The sequence below is a fragment of the Nelusetta ayraudi genome, unplaced genomic scaffold (assembly GCF_046127955.1).
Source record: "Nelusetta ayraudi isolate G7.1 ecotype Tasmania unplaced genomic scaffold, CSIRO-AGI_Nayr_v1 ptg000027l, whole genome shotgun sequence".
In the NCBI taxonomy this organism is placed as follows: domain Eukaryota; kingdom Metazoa; phylum Chordata; class Actinopteri; order Tetraodontiformes; family Monacanthidae; genus Nelusetta; species Nelusetta ayraudi.
This window is the reverse complement of record NW_027466077.1, coordinates 3,780,001-3,800,583: the sequence shown is the minus strand read 5'-3', so window position 1 is coordinate 3,800,583 and position 20,583 is coordinate 3,780,001. Positions and strand designations below refer to the sequence as shown.

Here is a 20,583-nt window from a genome sequence, read left to right as displayed (position 1 = left end):
AGTGTGCGATTTGGGACGCGGCCTTTGTGTCCCCTGTTACTCTCCTCCCCTTCCTCTCTCCTCTTTCTCCTCCTCCACCCATCCATCCTTCCTTCTGTCAGCTGGCAGAAGATGAGTCATGCCTCTCGCTGCAAGGCTATAACTCTCTCCCCTCCTCTCACTCGCACTCTCTAAATATATCTCCTCCGTGCACTTCTCCTCCCCGCTCTTTTCGCTCAGTCTCTCTCTCTCTCTCTCTCTCTCTCTCTCACTCTCGCACATCTTTCGCGTCGCCATCTGTTTCTTTACATCGCCAACCTCTGCTTTGTTCTGGGACTCGGCGAAGAAGCTCGCCTCTCTCATCCCCCTCCCCTTCCACATTCTCTCTGTCTCTGCGTGAAAGTCAAACTCATCCGCCTTTCATGTTTTCATCTTCCTCTCCTTTTCCCCCCTGTCTGCACTTTCCGACAGTGCACCCAGCTGTTCCCAAACTCCCTTGTCTCTTAACTGTGACAGTTCGAACATACATCATCGCCTCTTTGGACTCTCCGCAGCGTGTCTGGCGTCGTCTTGTCCTCACCAAAGGCGTGTAGCTGTGGCAGAGCTTCTTACAGATGCACACAGTGTTGCAAAAAGACTGGAAATTGACTGAGCTCATTTCTTTAAATGGCTTTGCATCCAGACTAAAATAACTTGAGACAACCTCCTCATATTGTAACTGTTTAAAAAAAAAAAAAAAAAAAAAAATTACTGTAACCGTTGATAGTAAATTGCTGCCTTTTGGCCAGGACTTCCCTTTGAAAAGAGGTTTATAATCTCAATGGGACTTTCCTGGTAAAATAAAGGCTAGATAAAATAAAAAAAAACATTGTCATCTTATTATGCTGAAATCTCTTGTCTATACATTCAAACTCTGCTGGCATGATTATTAAAAACAGGACATTGGTTTCCCCACATAAAAACATTATTTGAAGTGTATCCCATTCATTATTATTTATTTGCTTGCTTCTGTAGCATGTTTATGACAATGTTTACTGTCGTAACTGGATTTGCAGTTTCTTCCAAGAGCGTCAATTTGGATGAAACAAGAAGATGAGGAGAAATTTCTAATCATAACAACAGTCTTTGTGAATTTTACCAAAATAGTTTCTAACCTCCCCAAACTTTCAAAGTTTTATCCAAACTCATGTTTTATCCATAATCCTCTTGTGGTGCCAGCATGTTTAAAATATAGATTATCTTTTGTCAAACTTTACCCAAGTGGTTTGACGTGAGCGCTGGCTGCATGTCAAAATGTAAAAAAAAAGGAGCTCAGTTTTGATGTTTTCCCCATAAAACTTACGCACACACATACCCGAGACGCACGCGCGCGCACACACACACAGCAACAATATGCAGCCCATTCATGCCAGCCACTGACAGAGCGCATTGAGAAAATGCCAAAATGCTGACTAGTGAGGGAAAGAGAGAGCACACGGTTGAAAAACCTCCTATGTTAGACTGCAAGGCTGGCAGAAAACAAAAGCATTGTTGAGGGCGCGCACACACACATACAGAGAGAGAGACACACACACACACGCACGCACACCTAGGCAGCCTGTGCGGAGCAAAGAGCAAAGCGGAGCAGCCAAGCGCATTAGGAAACATGCGCCCACACACACGGACGAGGAACTGTCACACAGTGAGGAAGAAGAGGAGTGTGAAAGAATAAAGGAGGAGATTTAAAAAAAAAAAAAGCATTTGTTATTGTTACGTTAACCACGCGTTGTCTTTGGTGAAAATTTCAGTGGTGCAGATGAGAATATGTAGCGATGGAAAGAAAAGCACAAGGACTTGAGTTAATGTTACTGCAACGTTCGGGGGGGAAAAGCTCCCCGCTGGACGTCATCGCGCAGGAGGCAGATGCTGCTGCGTTGCAGAGAATGTGGCCATTCCTCTCACTTCACAAAAGACAGCACCATTCAATTCAAAATAAATAACTAAATAAATAAAATCACACTGTGGGGTGGTGTTATCTCTCGCTAAACTGTGCAGTAAAGGCCTGCTTCCTCCTGTGCTGCACGACTTGCGAGAGAGGGAGCGGGTGGAGAAATGGGGAACAGAGGAGCCTTCAAGGTGGGTACACACACGCACGCACGCGCACATGCACGCATGCGTTTAACCACAGTGTATAGGTGAAGTTTCGGTGAAGCAAGGCAACACCTGCAGAAGCATTAAAGATTTAACACCAGCAGGGTACAGTGGGAGGGCACACACACGCATTCAAACAAAAGGGTTGGACTGGCTTTAAGAGTTGGCTTTGAAAGCGTTGGCTTATATAAAATACATATGTAGAAATATAACACGGGTCGCCGACTAACATATGCACGTTAGTCAACGACCCGAGCAGAATAAGCACAATTGCGGCAAAGGTTGTGCTGTTGACGAGGCAGGCGCAATTACCCAGCTTGATCCTCCCCCTCCCCATCACCATAGCCACATGTATCAAGGTGGGTCACATGATGAGTGACCCGTTGGGAGAGAATAAAAGATCCCGGCGTAAACAAGCTGGGACGCTACGACGTCACTGCTGCCGTCTCAACACATCTCCTCTCGCTGCTGCCACACGTCTGCCCGCTGTTCCTCAAAATTCGCAAGCCAGCGGGTGGCTCCCCTGCTTCGTCTCTCTGACTGAGGGGACGCTCTAAAAATACTCCTCCCCTGACCCGCTCCTCTATTTTTTCTTACCCCTTTTACCTCCTTCCATCCATCCCATTTACCCAACCATCCCTTCCTCTCCTGTGCTGAGCAGTTTTATTTTCTCTCTGAGAAGTATGACACACAGCAGCAGGGTGCGAGCAGAACACAGACGCACACACACACACACACACACACACACACACACAGAAGCAGGCACGTCATGCAGTGAGTAGTCACTCACAGCTTTCGGATGCAGTTGCCTCCTCTGTTTCCCCCCCCCATCCTCCCATCTGTTTTCTATATGTTCTTCTGACTTTCCCCTTCCTTTAACTTTTCATTCCTGTCGTTGCTCGTTCTGAGCCAATGAGGACAAGCATCGCGAGAGCATCGTCAGAACAAACACTTTTCAGCAGGAAAAAGGAAAAATGCCAGTGACCTCCCAAAAGCGACCTAACCTGGAGCGCCAGCTGGAACGACTCCTTAAGCTTTTGGATTAAAGTTGAGAGCCCGTCGGAAGGACAGAAGTTCTATCCACAACATTCCTGCAGGACCAACCAGATTGGTCTGACCAGCTCTGGGCATCCTATTGGTGCGAGCATTAACTGCGTGCTTGCCCCTTTTGGTGAGCAGTTGCATGCCAGCGTGTTATTATTCTTGCCAAAGGCAGTCGGGATCAAAGCAGAAACACGTCCACAGAGAAAAGCCTATTTTTTGCTCTTGTGTTATCATAAAAATGTCAGCCAGCAGTATCCGTGCAAATGGCATCAAGCATTGATTGCAGCTCCCTGTGGCTTTTTCTCTTCCTGGTCCTCTGGGGTTTTCAGAGCAGCTTGGAGTGGAAAGCTCTTCCTCTCATACCTCCCATCGCTTCACGCGTAAAACTCCCCACTGGTTGTGGGATCCACGTTAAACTGGCACCAGCTAAAGACGTTTTCTGCTGGAGGTTGGCAAGATGGATGAATAGGACTTCAGAGTTGAAGCTGGAGTGGTCTGGTGTGCTGTGCAAAGTGAGCGCTGCACAGGACCAGGTGGCCCTTCTTACACTATTGTGTAAGGTAAACAAACAGAAATTTCCCACAAGAAAACAGGAAGTGATCAATAGTGCAGGATGTTTAATGCACAGGTTTTTTTTTTTTTCGAGGAGCTCAGTGACCAGGCTGGATGTCCACTAGAACCATACACGGAATCCAGAGCTGCTGTTAATCCCCCAGCACTGTTCAAGGTGTTTGCAGTATCATTATGCAGCTTGGTATTCACGTCAGGGATCTCTATTTTGAAAATGCATGACACAGTCTGTGCCCGAGCACCAAGGACATAGTCGCTGGCAGCCACAGGGGACGGCGCAGTTAACTGCTTTGTTTTTGCCCTTGATGAAGTTACAGGATATAAGGTAAAAGCAGAGTGTGACATTTTTAAGGGCCGGCTCCTTAATGCTATGCGCCAATGACACTTAGCGTTTGAACACTTCACAAACGTCTTGGTTGACCCTTGGTGGAGGCGGGCTGAAATAGGCCGTATATATGCCTGACTTAATGCCCTCTGCGTAATAAAAAAAAGATCTTTTGATTTCCATTGACTTGACTTTATGGATTGCACCTGATGCAACGAGCCACACCAACACATGCTTTCACACTTAATAAATAACACACAGGTATGCAGATATTAACTTTCCACCGGCAGCCTGCAATCTGTAGCCAGACTGCGACATTTTGGCGTGCACTGCTCTTCTCCAATGGAGAGATCTAAATATTCCACTCCTGGTTATTGTGTTTGTTTGTTGGTGAAAACGCCGTGTGGCAGATGTTTGGAGATGTGGAGAATAAGGAGAGAATGTGCACAAAGAGACCCATCCCCATGCAATGAAGATCGTTACACGCCTCCCTGTAGTAAATGTGCTTCAGCTGGGCCACGTGAAGAGAAGGAAAAAATGAATATAAAATGTTGAACTTGGTGTGGCGAGACTTATGGACGAGGGCCAGAGGAGGAGAGGTGGAGAGGAGGAGAGGGAAGGAGAAGAAGAGTCGTGGCTGTTTCCGCGGCTTCTCTTGCTCGCTTGCCGTTATCTTCCTCCGATCACTGTTGCCTCTCTCCGATATCGCTGCTCCTCGGTGCCTCTTCATCTGCTCATCCTCTCTCCCTCCCTCTGTTCCTTCACTCTTTCTCAACCACTCTGCCACACTTCACTGCCTACAGCAAACGGCTCCCCTGTCATATTATCTCTCTCTCTCTCTCTCTCTCTCTCTCTCTCTCATACACACACACACACAACACACACACACAGCTGGCTGCGTACAGACAGAGGAAGAGATGCAAGCCTATAGGCGGAAACACACTGTTTACACGCAACAAAAAAAAAAAAAAAATCACACATGCATGTGAGCTCCTGTGTGCACACACTCACAGAGACCCAGTGGTTGAGGGAGGAGGCCCACTGCAGGGGGATCACGCTAGCAACTGTGAATGCTGGTGTGTTTGGAATGTGTTTGAATATGCTGCAATAAATACTGTATAACGTGCTATTAACAACACAACGGTTCTTTAAATTGACCTGATATGTTCATATTCTTTCATCCTCCCCCATTGGTTGATTTCATATTCTGCAGTGGCGTATAAAAACATTTTCAACGTCGTTTATATAAAAAGGAGCTTCAGGTTGATTTATTTGCCACTTTATTAGAGACATAACAGAGACACTAGAGTTTACAGTTAGCGAGGAATAATATGATTTTAATTTCAATAATATAATTTGGTAAAAAACTAGTAAGATGTCTTTAATGCACTGTGATGTATTTGTTTGTCACTGCTATCTCGGCAATGGTAGTCTGGTTTGTTTCAAATGTCTGGAGTTTGAATAATTGGATTGACAAAGCACAAAACACAAGAAAAAGTCTGTGCAATTCATCCCATGTGCTTTTTTGAACTTGGACTGCTTATTATTATTGCTTTTTATGTTGTTCACTCTAAGTCGGTAGTCACTTCTGTAATAGTGTTGCTGGCTATTTGCTTAATTTTCTCTCATTTAAATAAACAAGACACATTTAGAAATATTTACCTTGTTGATATTTAATGGGGCCACCACCAAAATATGTATATTCATTATATGCAATTTATTTTACATTTTCAACTGATTAAAAATAATTTTAAAATGCAGAGGTTAGAAGAGAAAATAGTTTGGAACATTATCTAAATAACACTGTAATTTCCTCTTTGGCCTTTCTGAATAATTGTCAGAGGCTGTTTTCTTCTTCTTCTTCTTCTTCTTCTTCTTCTTCTTCTTTTTTTTTTTTTAAAGCGAGGACAACAACAAAAGCAAAGGGAAAAAAACTACAGTCGAAAAATAAAAACTATTCCATGCCAAGTTGCGAGGACAGCGCCGAGGAACTCCTCCAGCTGGCACCGCGTTTCCTGTGTGGTCCGCTCAAAGGGTTAAAGCCCAAAGTGAACTGAATTGTAAGAAGTTGGTTTCCAAGGGAAACTGTTCGCACCGTTCCAGCTGAGGCGGGACGTACCAACTGCGCCACACCGAAGGGGGGAGCGGAGCGCGGAGAGCCGAGGCGAACCGAAGTCGAAGCTTCGCGGTACGTCGGACCGCCGGGCGTGTTTGTTCGCTCGAGGGGGGTTTAACCGAGTGTGCGAACCTTTACTCCTCGCCGAATCGACGGTTCTCTTTGTGGGCGAAAAAAAAAAACCCACCCGACATTACCGCGGAGACTCGGCCGCACCCCCGGCCGAGCCGCCGGAGTGCCGGCGTCCCTGCCAAGTCGGTTTGAAAAGAGCAGACAAAGGCTTTGAGCTCCGGACGCCCCTCTCTCTCTCTCCCACTCCTGCCTACAAAGCCGAGCTCGCTCGACCATTTTTTCTTCTTCTGTCCTCCTCCTCCTCCTCCTCCACCTCCTCTTGCTTTTATATATATATTTACACGCGCGCGCACACAACACATACACCGTGTGGACATGATTTCTGAACATGCGGCGAAGCTAAGTGCTGCGTTTGAATTTTTCCTCTTCTTTTTTTTTTTTTAATTTTTGATCATCGTTATTATTTTTTCATTTCTCTCTCCGGAACTTTTTCCCCCCGGTTTTGTGACATGTACGACCGACTGGATCCCCGCTCGGCCGAGAGAGGACGGCTTTTTGTGAGTATCACACAAGGAAGCGTCGTCTGAGAGAGAGAAGGAGCGAGAGGGGGGACGGATTGACGCTTTTTCCTCCTCTCCTCCTCCTTCCTTCCTCTATTTTTTGGCGGAGTGAGAGAGGGAGAGAGTGAGAGAGAGAGAGGCAGGAATAAACGCGTTTTTCGTTTTTCATTCTCAAAAATGTTTTTGTGAAATGCATTTGAATCCTACTGCGCAACCAGACCGGATCACGTGGGCTCGTGGAGAGAGTTGGATCGATTTTGCACAGTTGAATTTGAGGGGAAAAAGAAGGAGGAAACGCAACTCTTATTTCCTGTTCCTTTTCATTTCATCTACTTGGTCGGATAAGTGGGACCGCTGCTACTTTTGCCCGATTGCAAGAGAGCGGGCTGCCTGAGCGGGCTCCCTCCTCTTCTTTTCAGCTTTGAGGAGGTGTGGAGTATTAATTCTTATATGCCTGGGGTTTGATAAACAATGGAGACGCACATTTCGTGCCTCTTCCCGGAAATTTTGGCCATGATCTTCAGCTATCTGGACGTAAGGGACAAAGGCAGGGTCGCCCAAGTGTGCATGGCTTGGAGGGACGCGTCCTACCACAAGTCCGTGTGGAGGGGGGTGGAGGCCAAGCTGCACCTCCGCCGGGCCAATCCCTCCCTGTTCCCCAGCCTCCAGGCCAGGGGCATCCGGAGGGTCCAGATCCTGTCGCTGCGCCGCAGCCTGAGCTACGTGATCCAGGGGATGCCCAACATTGAGTCGCTCAACCTGTCCGGCTGCTACAACCTGACGGACAACGGGCTGGGCCACGCGTTTGTGCAGGAGATCCCGTCGCTGAGGGTGCTGAACCTGAGCCTGTGCAAGCAGATCACCGACTCCAGCCTGGGCAGGATAGCCCAGTACCTGAAGAACCTGGAGGTGCTGGAGCTGGGCGGCTGCAGCAACATCACCAACACGGGGCTCCTGCTCATCGCCTGGGGCCTCCACCGGCTCAAGAGCCTCAACCTGAGGTCCTGCAGGCACGTCTCGGACGTGGGCATCGGACACCTGGCGGGCATGACCCGCAGCGCGGCCGAGGGCTGCCTCAACCTGGAGTACCTGACCCTGCAGGACTGCCAGAAGCTGACGGACCTGTCACTCAAGCACATCTCCAAGGGGCTGGCCAAGCTGCGGGTGCTCAACCTGAGCTTCTGCGGCGGCATCTCGGACGCGGGCATGATCCACCTCTCGCACATGGCCTCCCTGTGGAGCCTCAACCTCCGCTCGTGCGACAACATCAGCGACACGGGCGCTATGCACCTGGCCATGGGCACCCTGAGGCTCTCGGGCCTCGACGTGTCCTTCTGCGACAAGATCGGCGACCAGACGCTGGCGTACATTGCCCAGGGGCTCTACCAGCTCAAGTCGCTGTCGCTGTGCTCGTGCCACATCTCCGACGACGGCATCAACCGGATGGTGCGGCAGATGCACGAGCTGAGGACGCTCAACATCGGACAGTGCGTGCGCATCACGGACAAAGGGCTGGAGCTCATAGCCGACCACCTGACCCAGCTGGCGGGCATCGACCTGTATGGATGTACCAAGATCACCAAGAGGGGACTGGAGAGGATCACGCAGCTCCCCTGCCTTAAAGTGTTGAACCTGGGACTCTGGCAGATGACAGAGAGTGAGAAAGTGAGGTGATTGGAAGTGTCTTTGTTTGTTTTTTTGGTTTTATTTTGGTCTGTTGGCTGGAGACAGAGGTGTGGGTGGAGGGGGAAGAGGTCGGTGGGTACATTTCCTTTTCTGTATTTTACAAGAAGCTGAGAAAACCGTCCTTTTCCCCCTCTGGAAGGTGTGTGTGCTTCTCCCATGTGACCAGATTCTGTTTTTTTATCTTCCAATGTTTTTCTTTCCTTGTCTCAGTCACGCCGGACTCCAAATAGTGCTTCGACATGACTCGATACCCTTCCCTGCCAGGATGCAAAACCTAATATTCCAGTTTAACGGTAGTTTTTGATCTCACGTTGACTCTTAACTGCGACTCTGAACAACATGCGGAATAACCCAACGCTGACTTTGTTTCACACAACTGACGCGCTTGCTTCCAGAATATTCCCTGAAATTAAACATCCCACAGAGGCTCAGAGGGGGCAACGGAACTTGATTAAATCGTTATTATTATTATTATTATTATTATTATTATTTTTTTTTTTTTTTAGCAGTAATGATTTTGTCGTCACGCTACAGCCATCACGCCTAAAAAAAAGAAAGAAAGAAAAAACATTTGGCTACCTCGTGTGCGGTTGTTTTTCGGTTTCTTTTGAAAAGCAAGGAAAATTAACTACAGAAAGCAAGACAGAGAGAGAGAGTGAGAGAGAGCAAATGTGCCTAAAGGGACTGTGTCTGCCCCCTCCCCCATCTCCCTCCCTCACCCCCTTCCCCCGCCTGCCTGCCCTGCCTGCCTGCCCTAGCCGTCATGAGCAGAGCTGGAGGAAAGAAAAAAAAAAGAGACCAGGACCCGACCTCACCTACCTTCTGCTAATTTACCCGCATAAAAAAACAACAGCAATGATTTTCCCCACCGGGAGAGAGAGAGAGAGAGAGAGAGAGAGTGGTCGAGCGAACTGTCAGTGGTTGACGTCTCAGCAAAAAATAAATAAGTGTAGAGCCTTTTTTTGGTTTGTAATGCATCAAAAATTCAACCTGAATGCCCCTTCGGGACTTGTTGTCGATAAAGCTCTGCAGCGTTCAAAAAGAAATGTGTGGGTTAAAATGAGCAGCTTGTCCGTGAAGGACTTGCACCCTGTGTGTGACAGGCGACTCATCCAGTCCAGTCCAGTCCATTTAAAAAAAAAATAATTCTTTTTTATAAAGGTGGGACCAGGTGTGTCTGGTTGCGAAGGGAGCTGGGTGGAAATGTAAAGAGATGTCACAAGAAGAAGCATCGTACTTCAAATTGAAGTGATTCCTATGTCAGCATCAGAGCAAATCAGGGTTTTTCATTTTTGATTTCTTTAAAAATTTTTGGTCCCACGTTATTGGCAGGCGCAGGTTGTGTTCATGTTGCTCTCAGCGGAGAGAGAGAGGCAGGTAGCTTTCTTACTCCCAACCCTCCCCAACTCCTCCTGTTTTTCTCCACGACTCCCTGAATAAAAAAAATACCCAGAATCCATTTTGAGACATGCTTAGAATGAGGACCAATCGATTATTATTATTATTATTATTGTTGTTGTTGTTGTTGTTTTTTTCGTCCTCACTCTCTCTCTCTCTCTCTCTCTCTCTCCGTCTGTCTCGGGTTACACGCTGTAGGCGTCTCTGGCTCCCTTTTTTTTTTCTCTTTCGCACATTCACACACGTGTGCGCACACTGAAATACACACACACACACACACACACACACACACACACACACACACACACACACACACACACACACACACAAGGGAGCTCGTGGGTGCCCGCGTGCGTCTTAATGTAATGCAATGACCTGCTAGAAAATTAATATACGGATGTGCGTCCTGCTGACAATGCTGTGTGCGTGTGTGCGTGCGTGTATGTTTGACAAGTAAAAAGATAAAAAGATGTACTGTATATTATGTGTTTGTAAAGAGCAAGAAGGAAAAAAATTGCAGAATCCCAAAATTAAATTGTTTTATATTCTTACAAGGTTAAAAACAATTAAAGATATTTATATAATGAATGAAAGCAGAGCGTTGTGTGGACTATACTTGTGTGTCGCTGCAGCCTGTCTCTGTTATTCCGAGGTGCCCGGACATTGTGTTATTTTTCACTGCTCTTGCTGCCTTTTTCAGACGATTATGTTTTTCCCAATTAATACAAACGACGCTCGTCTTTGAGAGCCGCCGCCCCCGAAATAACCACCCACACGCCGCCAGCGCCACCGCGCATTGCGCCGCAGTCTCGCCTTTATTTTTAAAAAGGAGGCTCAGGGGGGAAAGAAACAAATCTGTTGTGTCGCTTTATTATTTACGAGGAGATTCAAAATGGATGCTTGCCGTCTTGATTTGGCTGCAGCGCCTGTGTAATTAATTATCACCGGGGCGTTTATTACAGGAAGCTGCTCTCCCCTGCTATTTTTTTTTTTTTTAATCGCCAGCGCCCCATCCCCCTCGCTCACAGCAACTAAACCTGTTCAAGCTGAACTGGCCTGGAACTTTTAAGTGCCGCATTTAAGTTTCAAGGTCTCAAGGGCTGCAGAGTTCAGGGTGTTTGGGGATTTTTATGGCTTTCACTGAAGTTATTTTCTTTCTTTCTTTCTTTCTTTACAACACTTCTTCTTCTTCTTCTTCTTCTTCTTCTTCCACGGCTACTTCTTCTTCTTCTTCTTCTTCTTCTTCTTCCACTGCTACTTCTTCATCTTCTTCCACATGTGGCAGGAGCTGCTGTTCCTGTGTGGCTGCATGTGCGGCGTAATGAGATCGAGAGTCACTCAGGGCAGATCCCCCCCCCCCCCCTCCATCCCCTTCTCTGCTTTCCATCAGGACGTGTTCTGTGTGTGAAGTGACACCACACACACACACACACACACACACACACACACACACACACACACACACACACACACACACACACACACGCACGCACAGAGGGTTGCCAGACTAGTCAGTAGCCATTGTCTGTCTTTAGAAGTTAGGAAGGCAGTTTTTCGGTGAGGGATATTTTCTCCCCCCTGCCTCTTTTTCCTCTCTTTCTCCTCCTCTTGTTCAGTCACGCATACCAGATCCTAGGGCAGGAGACCCACCTCCCTAACACTCTTTCTCTCACACACACACACACACACACACTCCTCCCCAGTACCCCGTCCCCGTCCCCCCACCTCGACAACCACACAAACACACACACACTTTTTAGCATTCCACACCATCATTCAGAGCGTTTAAGCATTCTCCCTCCCCTGACTCTCCGTCCATGGGGATTTTGCGGGGGGTAAAGGCCCGGTGGAGGGATTGTTGACCACGGGGACCAGGAGAGCGAAACAGAGGGACGCAAAACAAAGAGGACGGAGAGAAGAAGGGAAAATGTCAGCATTTTTCGCCGTCCTCTTGAGTTGGTGGACGATCTGCTGGCGGCAGTTTGTCCCGCTTTTTATCCCTCAGAACATCTGACGGCATGGCCTCAAAGCCTCGGAGAGAACTCCACAACCCTGCAACTCCATCTCCAATCCCCTGATATGTTGTTCTTGTGTTTTTTTCTCCTGCTGACGTAATAAAAAAGAGGCAGAGCGGCAGAGCTCCGGAGCTGAAGGTGCGGTGACGCGACAAATGTAGAGCTAATTGCTGATAAACTGGCAGGGAAGCTGGGAGGCCAGTGACAGGGCTGCCAGTCAGCCTGCAGGCGTGGGACCCCCCAGCTGATAGGAAGGTCTTGGGAGTGATGCGGATCGCTTAGGCGCTTCAAGCGAGAAAAAAATAATAAGGGTCTGCAGGCCTGTAATGCAGACTGACAAAGATAAAATCAGCTGCATTCACATGATAATGTGATACTTTATTAATCCCCTTTGGGACAATCTCTTTTTGTCCGGGCCACCCTCCACAGGGAGGTCAGAGGTCAGACTGGGCTCCTGGAGAACCACACCGGGGTCGACTATGTGTGCGCGCGCCGCCGCGTCTTGCTCTGCGACACATCAGCAAAGGGGAAGTGAGCCTCCCTCACCCTCCCTCACCCACCTTCTGCTGAAGAAGCATCTTTATTAGAAATCCTGCATCATCGGAGAAACTTCCCCCCCCCAAACAATCTGTGAACAGGATGCACACTCGTCCTCGAAGTTTTTTTTCTTCTTCTTTGTACAACTTTCATCTCAATTTGCGGTTTAAAAAAAAGAGACGAGCCGAATGTGAACTGAGCTTGCAGAGCTTCACTCCAGGATGTTTCCAGGCTGCGTTCTCACCCAGTATCATATATCAACCTATTTACTGCAAGTTTACTTTAAAATATGCTAATAATTGCAAAGTCAAACACCACTCTGGGCCTGCGAGCGCTCGCTGCTGACGGAAAAAAAAACAAAAACGCACAATCCACTTGTGTTGAGTTTGAGCGCTTTTTTTTTCCTCCCCCATGTTTTTCGTCGTCTCTGCAAAGCCAATCAGACCTGCTGCTGGCTGCGGCTTCCGACTGACTGACTGCACAGACGGACTCATTTGTTGAGCGGGATTCGTGGAGTCCGACCTGAAAGTGTGGCCGTGGCAGCCTGTTCAGATGATTCAGAATATGTTCAGCAGCTCAGCTCTGCGTCTGAGGATGAAAGTGCAGCTGAATTCCAGCCGAATGCTTGAGCAATGTTGCTGCTTCTCTTCTGCAACTCCGGAGGTTTCACTCCGAGTCGGGCCATGGTGATCAAGAAATTACCCCCCCCCCCATCCCCCGCCTAAAAAAAAAGAAGAAGCACCAAATGGTTTTATTGTTGGGGGAATGAATGTTGCTTTCAGTGTGATCTCCTGCTTCAAACCCGCAGCATCCTGCCTGTCTGCGTGAGTGACAGCTTCCAGACCAGCGAATTCGAAAAAAAAAAGAGAAAGAAAAAATGCACCAAAATTAGCACAGAGGCTCTGCACTTCAGCCCCATGTAGGTCACTGACAAAATGTTTTCATGCTTTAAACGCTGGCATGCAGCAGTGCGCCGTGCCCCCCCCACCCCCACCCCCCACCAGCCCTCTCAGCTCCCCTGCAAGTTGTAAAAGTTAAATTGTGACTCGTCGTGTTGCGATCTGAGCTGCATTTCCTGTCAGGCGTAGAGTAACAGCGGTGAGTGTGTGTGTGTGTCTTATTCTGTGTGTGTGTGTGTGTGTGTGTTTTACAGCCATCATTAAAGGAACAGTTCGCCATTAAAAGGGGAACTGGGGGTTCTTCACAACAAAGTAGCAGGGGTATTAGCATCTGAGTGTTAGCCCCCCCCCCCCAACGCTCTCCCTGTCTTCGACTGCGACTGTTTTTAGTCTGCCGCTCGCCCGTCTGTCTGTCTGTCTGTCTGTCTGTCTGTCTGTCTGTCTGTCACGGCTTTCATTCCATCTTGCTTCATCCTAACTTATTCCACTATGATTTTGCCAGCACTTTTTTGTCTCTCACTTCTTATGGCTCTCTTTTCTCCAGTTTCATTTCCCTCCCCATGTTCTCTCCTCTGTGTTCTCCTTCTCCTTCTTCTCCTTCTTCCCCCGTCACCATTTCCACCCTCCAGCGCCCCTCCTTCCTCCTCTCTGCGGCACCTGGTGCTGAGGTGTTGCTGAGGTACAGTAGACGGCTCTTTGAAGTCCCAGGGGCCCTCAGGGTCTGCCTGTGTGTGTGTGTGTGTGTGTGTGTGTAAACTTTCCTTTTTTTTTATCAGGAGCTACAGGACATTTGGCCTTGCTTTTGATTTGGCCGCCTCATAATGTTGAAACGACCTTCCATGTGTAAGTGTTGGTACAAAGGTGCATTGAACTTCTCGACTATGCAAAGCGAAGGGAAACCAAGTCTGTCTTAGCCATTTTTACAGCATTATATATCACAAAAAAGGCAATTCAAAGGCAGTGTGATCCTCAAGGAATGTAATAAGGGATAGAATGTGTGTCTGTCTGAACCCTCCGGGACATAAACCTCACAAACATCCACGTAAAACATTTGTGACGCTGTTATATGTTTAAAAAAAAAAAAAAAACAGAACTGGAGGTTGTAAAGTGGTGCAGTTGTACTGTAACTTACTGAGGTTCAGGTCTCAGAAGGAAGGGTGGGGGAAGTAGAGAAAATCCGTCCTGAATCTGCTGTAGTCTGCGGCCAACCTGGGCAGAGAGAAAGAGAAACAGAGTGGGCGGTCAGGCATAGAGAGAGACAAAGCTGGGAAAAAGCTAAGGGGAAAAAAAGGTAGAGAAAGAAAAAGGATTCAAGTCGGAGACGGACGAGGAAGAAGTGGGACTGGTCAGAGAGAGGGGGAGAGGAATCTGTGAGTCACTGTTTGACTGTGGGCTGCTAGAAGTCGGCTAGCCATGTTAAAATACCATCCAAGCTCGCACACACACACGCACACGCACACACACACACACACACACACACACACACACACACACACACACACACACACGCACAAGACTCTTTTAATTTCCAGCGTCTCGACTGTAAATCACCAACAGTTGGCTAAATGAACACGCTGGCACACAGGTATTAAAAAGTTTTGCTGCAGAAATCCTGCTGGCGCCGCCTCTCTCAGGCGTCTGCAGCCAGACGGGCCGGCCGGCTAATTATTTTCACTTGGACATCAGGCACGTACACCTCTGCAGAGCACATTCCACAAGTAATGAGCCGCTTTCCTGCAAAAGGTACCAGTTTTGGTGGAGGTCAAAAAATTATTCTCAAATTCTCCAAATGACAAAATGATGGAAAAGAAGAAAAAAAGAGAGCAGCAGTTTGGGAACAGAGGAGGAGGGATGTCGACTCTTTAGTTGGCTATTAATTGATGGATTCAAGCAGCCACGACTCTCTCCCCAACTATTTCTTTAGCTGTTATTATATAATTATATGCATAATAATAATACAAATTTGAGTTTGTGGCAAAACAAAAAGGAAAAACACTTCAGCAAACTTATATGAACCTTTAGTATGGTGGAGTTGGACAGATCGATAGTGAAAGTTCTAACATCCTTGTGACACAATGGTCAGATATATATTTAACAACAGCAACAACAACAACAACAATAACAACTGATGCATTCCTTGTATCTATCAGCACCAAGTGATTTGCACATTTTTGCATCTTTTATTCAACACACCCGGCGTAATAAGGGAATCAGGTCTTAAGGCCCTATTTTTTTGGTCTAATTAAAAGAGGGTAATAAAAAGTCACCCTTACACCAAAGTTATTATGATTCATCCTGAAGGTGACATGAAAATAATGTGAAAGCCCTCCCATTATTAGCTAATTGTCAACCTCGCTAGCTGCAGGAAATGTCAGGGGATTGTGGAAAAGTCAATAGACTCTATTCCCTCCAGAGTCTCAATTGCGAATCGTCGACACAAAACATATTCGAATTAAAATTAGATAGTTTTTCCTTCTCTCAAATATTTATTAGGATATTTTAATTTGGAACAAAATTGGTGGATTGAGAGGCACCATCGTCCCCAGAGGTGCAGAGAGGCGGTGGCGGCGAAAAACACAAGAGGCCAAAGTCTACATGCGCTGGCAGCCAACGAACACAATCCAAACATATTCAATTGTAAAATCACGAAAGAATCAGAAGAAGGCCAGGATTTTTTTTTTTTTCACATTTGAGATTGGGCTGAAACTGAGCTTTGTCACAGTGAAAACGATTAATCACTAATCAAAATGTTATTGTTCCAACACCATTTTGCTTTATTTTTCCTGGTGCAGCGAATGATTTATCAGCCCCGCCGGGCGTTTGGCTGTTTATTAGGCCTAATTTATCACAAAAACCTCCCGTTAACAGGCCGTTTACCGCTGTGGGCCATTTTGCCTGTGAGGCAACAGTTGCGTTCATGGCCACGCGCCGCTCATCGGATTGCTTTCCGTGGCCGGGGCGTCAGTCGTCGCGACAGACTCTTAGAGTTTTGTTTCCAGGCTCTCCATCCATCAGAACGGTTACAGCAAAAACAGCCCCGATGAATCTTTTATTTAAGACCACGAGGCCGGCGCTTCATTCGCAATCACGTCATGGACGCCCATCGCTGAATCTTTTATGGAAAGCCCCGGCAATTACAATGAGAGACGGGGAATTATGCAGCATGTGATGTTGACTTCTGCTCCATATTCCTGCTCCTCCGCTGTACAATACCCGGCGGAGACGAGGCGGGAGAGGACGGATGGAGGGGAGGAGGAAGAAGAGGAGGAAGAGGAAGAGGAAGAGGAAGAGGAAGAGGAAGATGACACGCCGGTTCATTTTGGGTTTCTTTGTGCAAATTTCAATGCGGAGCCCTGACAGGGATGTGACAGATACCTGCAATGTCACAGAGAAAGAGAGAGAGGGGGAGCGAGGGAGAGAGAGACAACAAAAAAACGCTCACACATTGTAATTTGTCAGGTGAGATGGTGTTTTGGCAGCGTGGGAGGCGAGGTTTTCGCTCGTGTGTGCTTCCTGTCTGCGCGTGCGTCTCTCTCTCTCTCTCTCTCTCTCTCTCTCTCTCTCTCTCTCTCTCTCTCTCTCTCTCTCTCTCTCTGTACCTTCCTGTCACTTCAGCTTGTCATTCAGGCACCAATGAGGGAGAGGCGGGGGAAGGGGGGCACTTTTCACATTCTCTTTACTCGGTTTTAAATTTGTCGAGTGTTTTCTCAAAAAGGGAAGAGAAGCGGGCTGAAAAAGAAAAGAGAGACAAACTGCAGGAGCAGAGGCGTGGTGTGTGAACAACTACATTTGGAAGAGAAAGATTTAATCACAATATCAAGGAGTTTTCATGTATTTTTATAGTATATATATATATGTATCCAATCACTTGATGACGACAAAGCAGCTGTTGCTGTTAATAAGAGAGACGCAAAGGGATGAAGATCCAGAAAACATTCCAGAAAACATTTGCCACCACAGTTGAACCTACGAAAGCAATAACAGAATGATAACAATAACAATAAGGAAGTACTCAAGACGGTATCTGCTTTCTGGAAGGAACATTTGAAAAGAAAGAAAACTTGGAAACTGACTGGCTGAACTGTCCACCTTTCACAATCAGTCCGACCAATCTGTTGTTGTCACTGTGAATTGCTTAGCCGTGTCCTATTATTGTAAAACCGGTGCCTGCTCAAGACAAACTGCATCAGGAGTGTCTGTTTCTTTAAAAGATTAGATTTCACCCCCCTAAAAAAACAATTTAAATCGAATGAGCTAATCAAAAGACCAGAAAAGGTAAAAAAGACGTCAAGGCAGCCAGAGTGAAAAGAGAGACGTATTTGAAAGAAAAAAATCCAAATCATTTCATTTGCTCTAAATTAAGCCAGACATGGCGCACAAATAAATCGATCTTGTACAGACGAAATAAAAGGGCACCATGAAAGTATTCATGCACGGAGAGTATTTATGGAAATAAGAGTTTCTGAATTGGACTGAAGCCGACAGGCGGTTCATTTCCTGTTCGTTCCAAATCACCCAGGGAGTGGACATTCAAACCACGGGAGGATCCCCCATTAGAAGTTTATTTGATATTCCATCTTTAAGGGCATTATTGAGAGAGAGAGAGAGAGAGAGAGAGAGAGAGAGAGAGAGAGAGAGAGAGAGAGAGAGGGAGAGAGAGAGAGAGGGAGAGAGGGAGAGAGAGTGAGAGTAGCACTGTTATCTCCCAGTAAATGAATTAGACTTTCAATTTGCATATTGAGTGAATTGAACTGCGAGTGCCTCTGACTCGGTGTCCGCCAGAACTGTGGAGTGGCTGCTGATAGCTGCGCTGCTCATGCTGGATTTGGCACAAAAAACAAAAAAACCCCAAAACAATTAAACCGACAAACTACATGATTAATAAAGCAGACAAACCGGAGCTCATGTTGGAAAATGTTATGACAGGTTGCATCAATCAGTTATGTCTCTGCAGAGAAACAGCTTTTCATCGAGACCATTTTTTTTTTTATGGCTGCGAGCAACGCCAGGCCTCATGTTGCGAGTTTCTTTATGGCTGTTGCATGATTGCAAGTGGTGCAATTTCAAGGTGAAGTGCTGCTCGCAGTTGCACGTCCCCTCTGCTCCCAGTTCACCCCCCGCCACGACCCCGATAAATAAAATAAATAAATAAAATAAATAAATAAACCGTCTTTGAATTTCAAAAGAGGGAGAATTTACATTCACATGGAATTGAAACCTCTCCGGCTTCCGAGCACGTGCTCCGATTTCGCCAGAGCTTGCGTTGAAATCGGGGCGCATGCACGCTGCAGGCTGCGCGCAGATGTGCACCGGTGGATGAACTTTCCTCCCTGCGGAGCCACACAGACCTCGCGCTCCGCCGCCGCCTCACCGACAGATGTGATCGGACTGGCGAAGGAGCCGCCAGCAGCCGAGTCCAGTCAGCCCTGCTCCAGGATTCAGCCTCCACTTCCGTCTAGTCAAGACAGAAGACGTCCGAGGCAAACCGCCCCTTATTTGTAACCAAGCAAAAAAATAAAAATAAATTGTGCAGCAGAGGAATTCGGGGTTGGCGAGAGGGGTGTGTGGGGAGGTGGGATGGGGGGTGAAACGAGTGTGTTTGTGGGAAAAGGAGATTTTAAAATGCAGAGAAGCACCAAGAAAGAGATGTTAGAGGAAGGAGGGAGCGAAGATAAAGAGTAGAACTGAGGATGGAATACAAAGAGGGGCTGTGTGTGTGTGTGTGTGTGTGTGTGTGTGTGTGTGTGTCGGCCAGGTGTGTGTGTATCTGCTGTCCCCAAGGTCCTTCTAGCTGTCTTCTCCTATTGATTACTTCATATTGATCCGTCCTGGCACAGATGCGCATGCACACACGCGCGGGCACGCGCGCGTGCGCACACACACACACCCGCTTATAGACACACACACAGACACATAGACACACACACGGTTGACTTGATTCAGCCAGGCCCTGACAATGGGAGACACGAGGTGACGTTGTTAACACGCGTGCGATCCTGCCGTCGTTTGGTGGCTCCCTAAAAAAAAAGAATAAATAAAAAAAATAATCACACACGCCAGACGTGCACAGAATGCAACGCTTTTTGTCAGATGTGGACAATATCACAGCTTTTTCTCTCTGCGCGACGGCGGCTAAAACGGACGTCTGAACGTCACGATGGACGGCGGACAGAGTGTCAGGATGCGGAAGAGCTTCAAAAAAAAATTATTTTCTGGCCCAAATTTTAGCACTCGGGGAGAAAATCACATCCAGTCTTTCCGTCTTTATCAGCACGAATGGTTCAGCGTATCTTGTCTTGACTGTGCGAGTGCTGCAGGATCTCCGTGGAGAGGAAAAAAAGGGGGCAAACTGCAGCAAGCTTAGCCTCCGGGCATCCAGGAGAAAGCAGCAGGATTGTGACCGGAGGGGTCAGCGGTGCAAATCCCATGACTGGCTTTAAAGTGGGGATGGGTGGGGGGTGGGGAACAACAACACACAAAGTCAATCCAAGGTGCCCTTGAGCAACACGCCTCACCTGCATCTGCTGCCGAGGCGCCTCAGTGGGCGGCGCAGTCGCCTGCGCTCGTTCGCTCGTTCGCTCGTTCGCTCGTTCGCTCGCTCAGAGTTTCAGCAATTTCCAGTTTGGTTTATCCAGTTAAAGAGCCTGTTGGGAGGCGGGAGTGGGGGAAACTTGGACTGCGATTGGACAATATTCTTGTTTTTACGACATAGCAGCAGCTCGGGCCTTCCTGCGGTGAGAGGTCGAGGTGCCCATCGCGGCTCGCCACCGGGGTTTAGCGGAGCCGTCGCCACAGAGCCAAGAGCGAAGCGACAACAAATCACATCCTTGTGGGAAGAAACAGCCGCGCTCGTCCTTTTGCCAGCAGCAGCAAAGCTCATAGTCACTTAGACTGTCGGTTTTTTTTAAAGGAAGCTTAGAGTTGTGGCATTATGCTTTCATGATGTCTGTAAAAACTGCTTGTGCCCGCTGAAAACACTTTTCCAGCAGTGAAAAAATGTAAAAAAAATAAATAATGCGATTCATCTGGACGAAGTTTGAATCCATCTGCTGCGTCTGCAGCTGGTGAAAGTTTTAATGCGTCGTGGTCAGAAAGACGCATGTGAGGACACGCATCAGTATGTATCCATGCCCACACACACACACACACACACACACACACACACACACACACACACACACACACACACACACACACACACACACACACACACCAATAAAGTGTCACATCTCTCCTTTCCTCGTCCTTCCTC

General features: G+C 47.4%; 2 protein-coding genes across 2 annotated transcripts in view; one reads left to right on the top strand and one right to left on the bottom strand.

Annotated features, from left to right (window-relative positions):
- The window catches only part of wnt5b (wingless-type MMTV integration site family, member 5b), a 60,842-nt gene that overhangs the window by 15,255 nt on the left and 25,004 nt on the right, over positions 1-20,583 (bottom strand). The window contains exon 2 of the mRNA XM_076030179.1: positions 14,464-14,540. The gene's annotated coding sequence lies outside the window, so the exon portion shown is untranslated. The remainder of the gene's footprint in view (positions 1-14,463; positions 14,541-20,583) is intronic.
- LOC142890873 (F-box/LRR-repeat protein 14) lies at positions 6,160-10,473 on the top strand. Its single transcript, XM_076030177.1, has one exon. The coding sequence runs from the start codon at positions 7,268-7,270 to the stop codon at positions 8,468-8,470; it is 1,203 nt and encodes a 400-aa protein (XP_075886292.1). The 5' UTR covers positions 6,160-7,267; the 3' UTR covers positions 8,471-10,473.

Bases quoted from the DNA above. Each gene is read 5' to 3' on its own strand.
- LOC142890873 (XM_076030177.1), top strand. From the start codon at position 7,268: ATGGAGACGCACATTTCGTGCCTCTTCCCGGAAATTTTGGCCATGATC.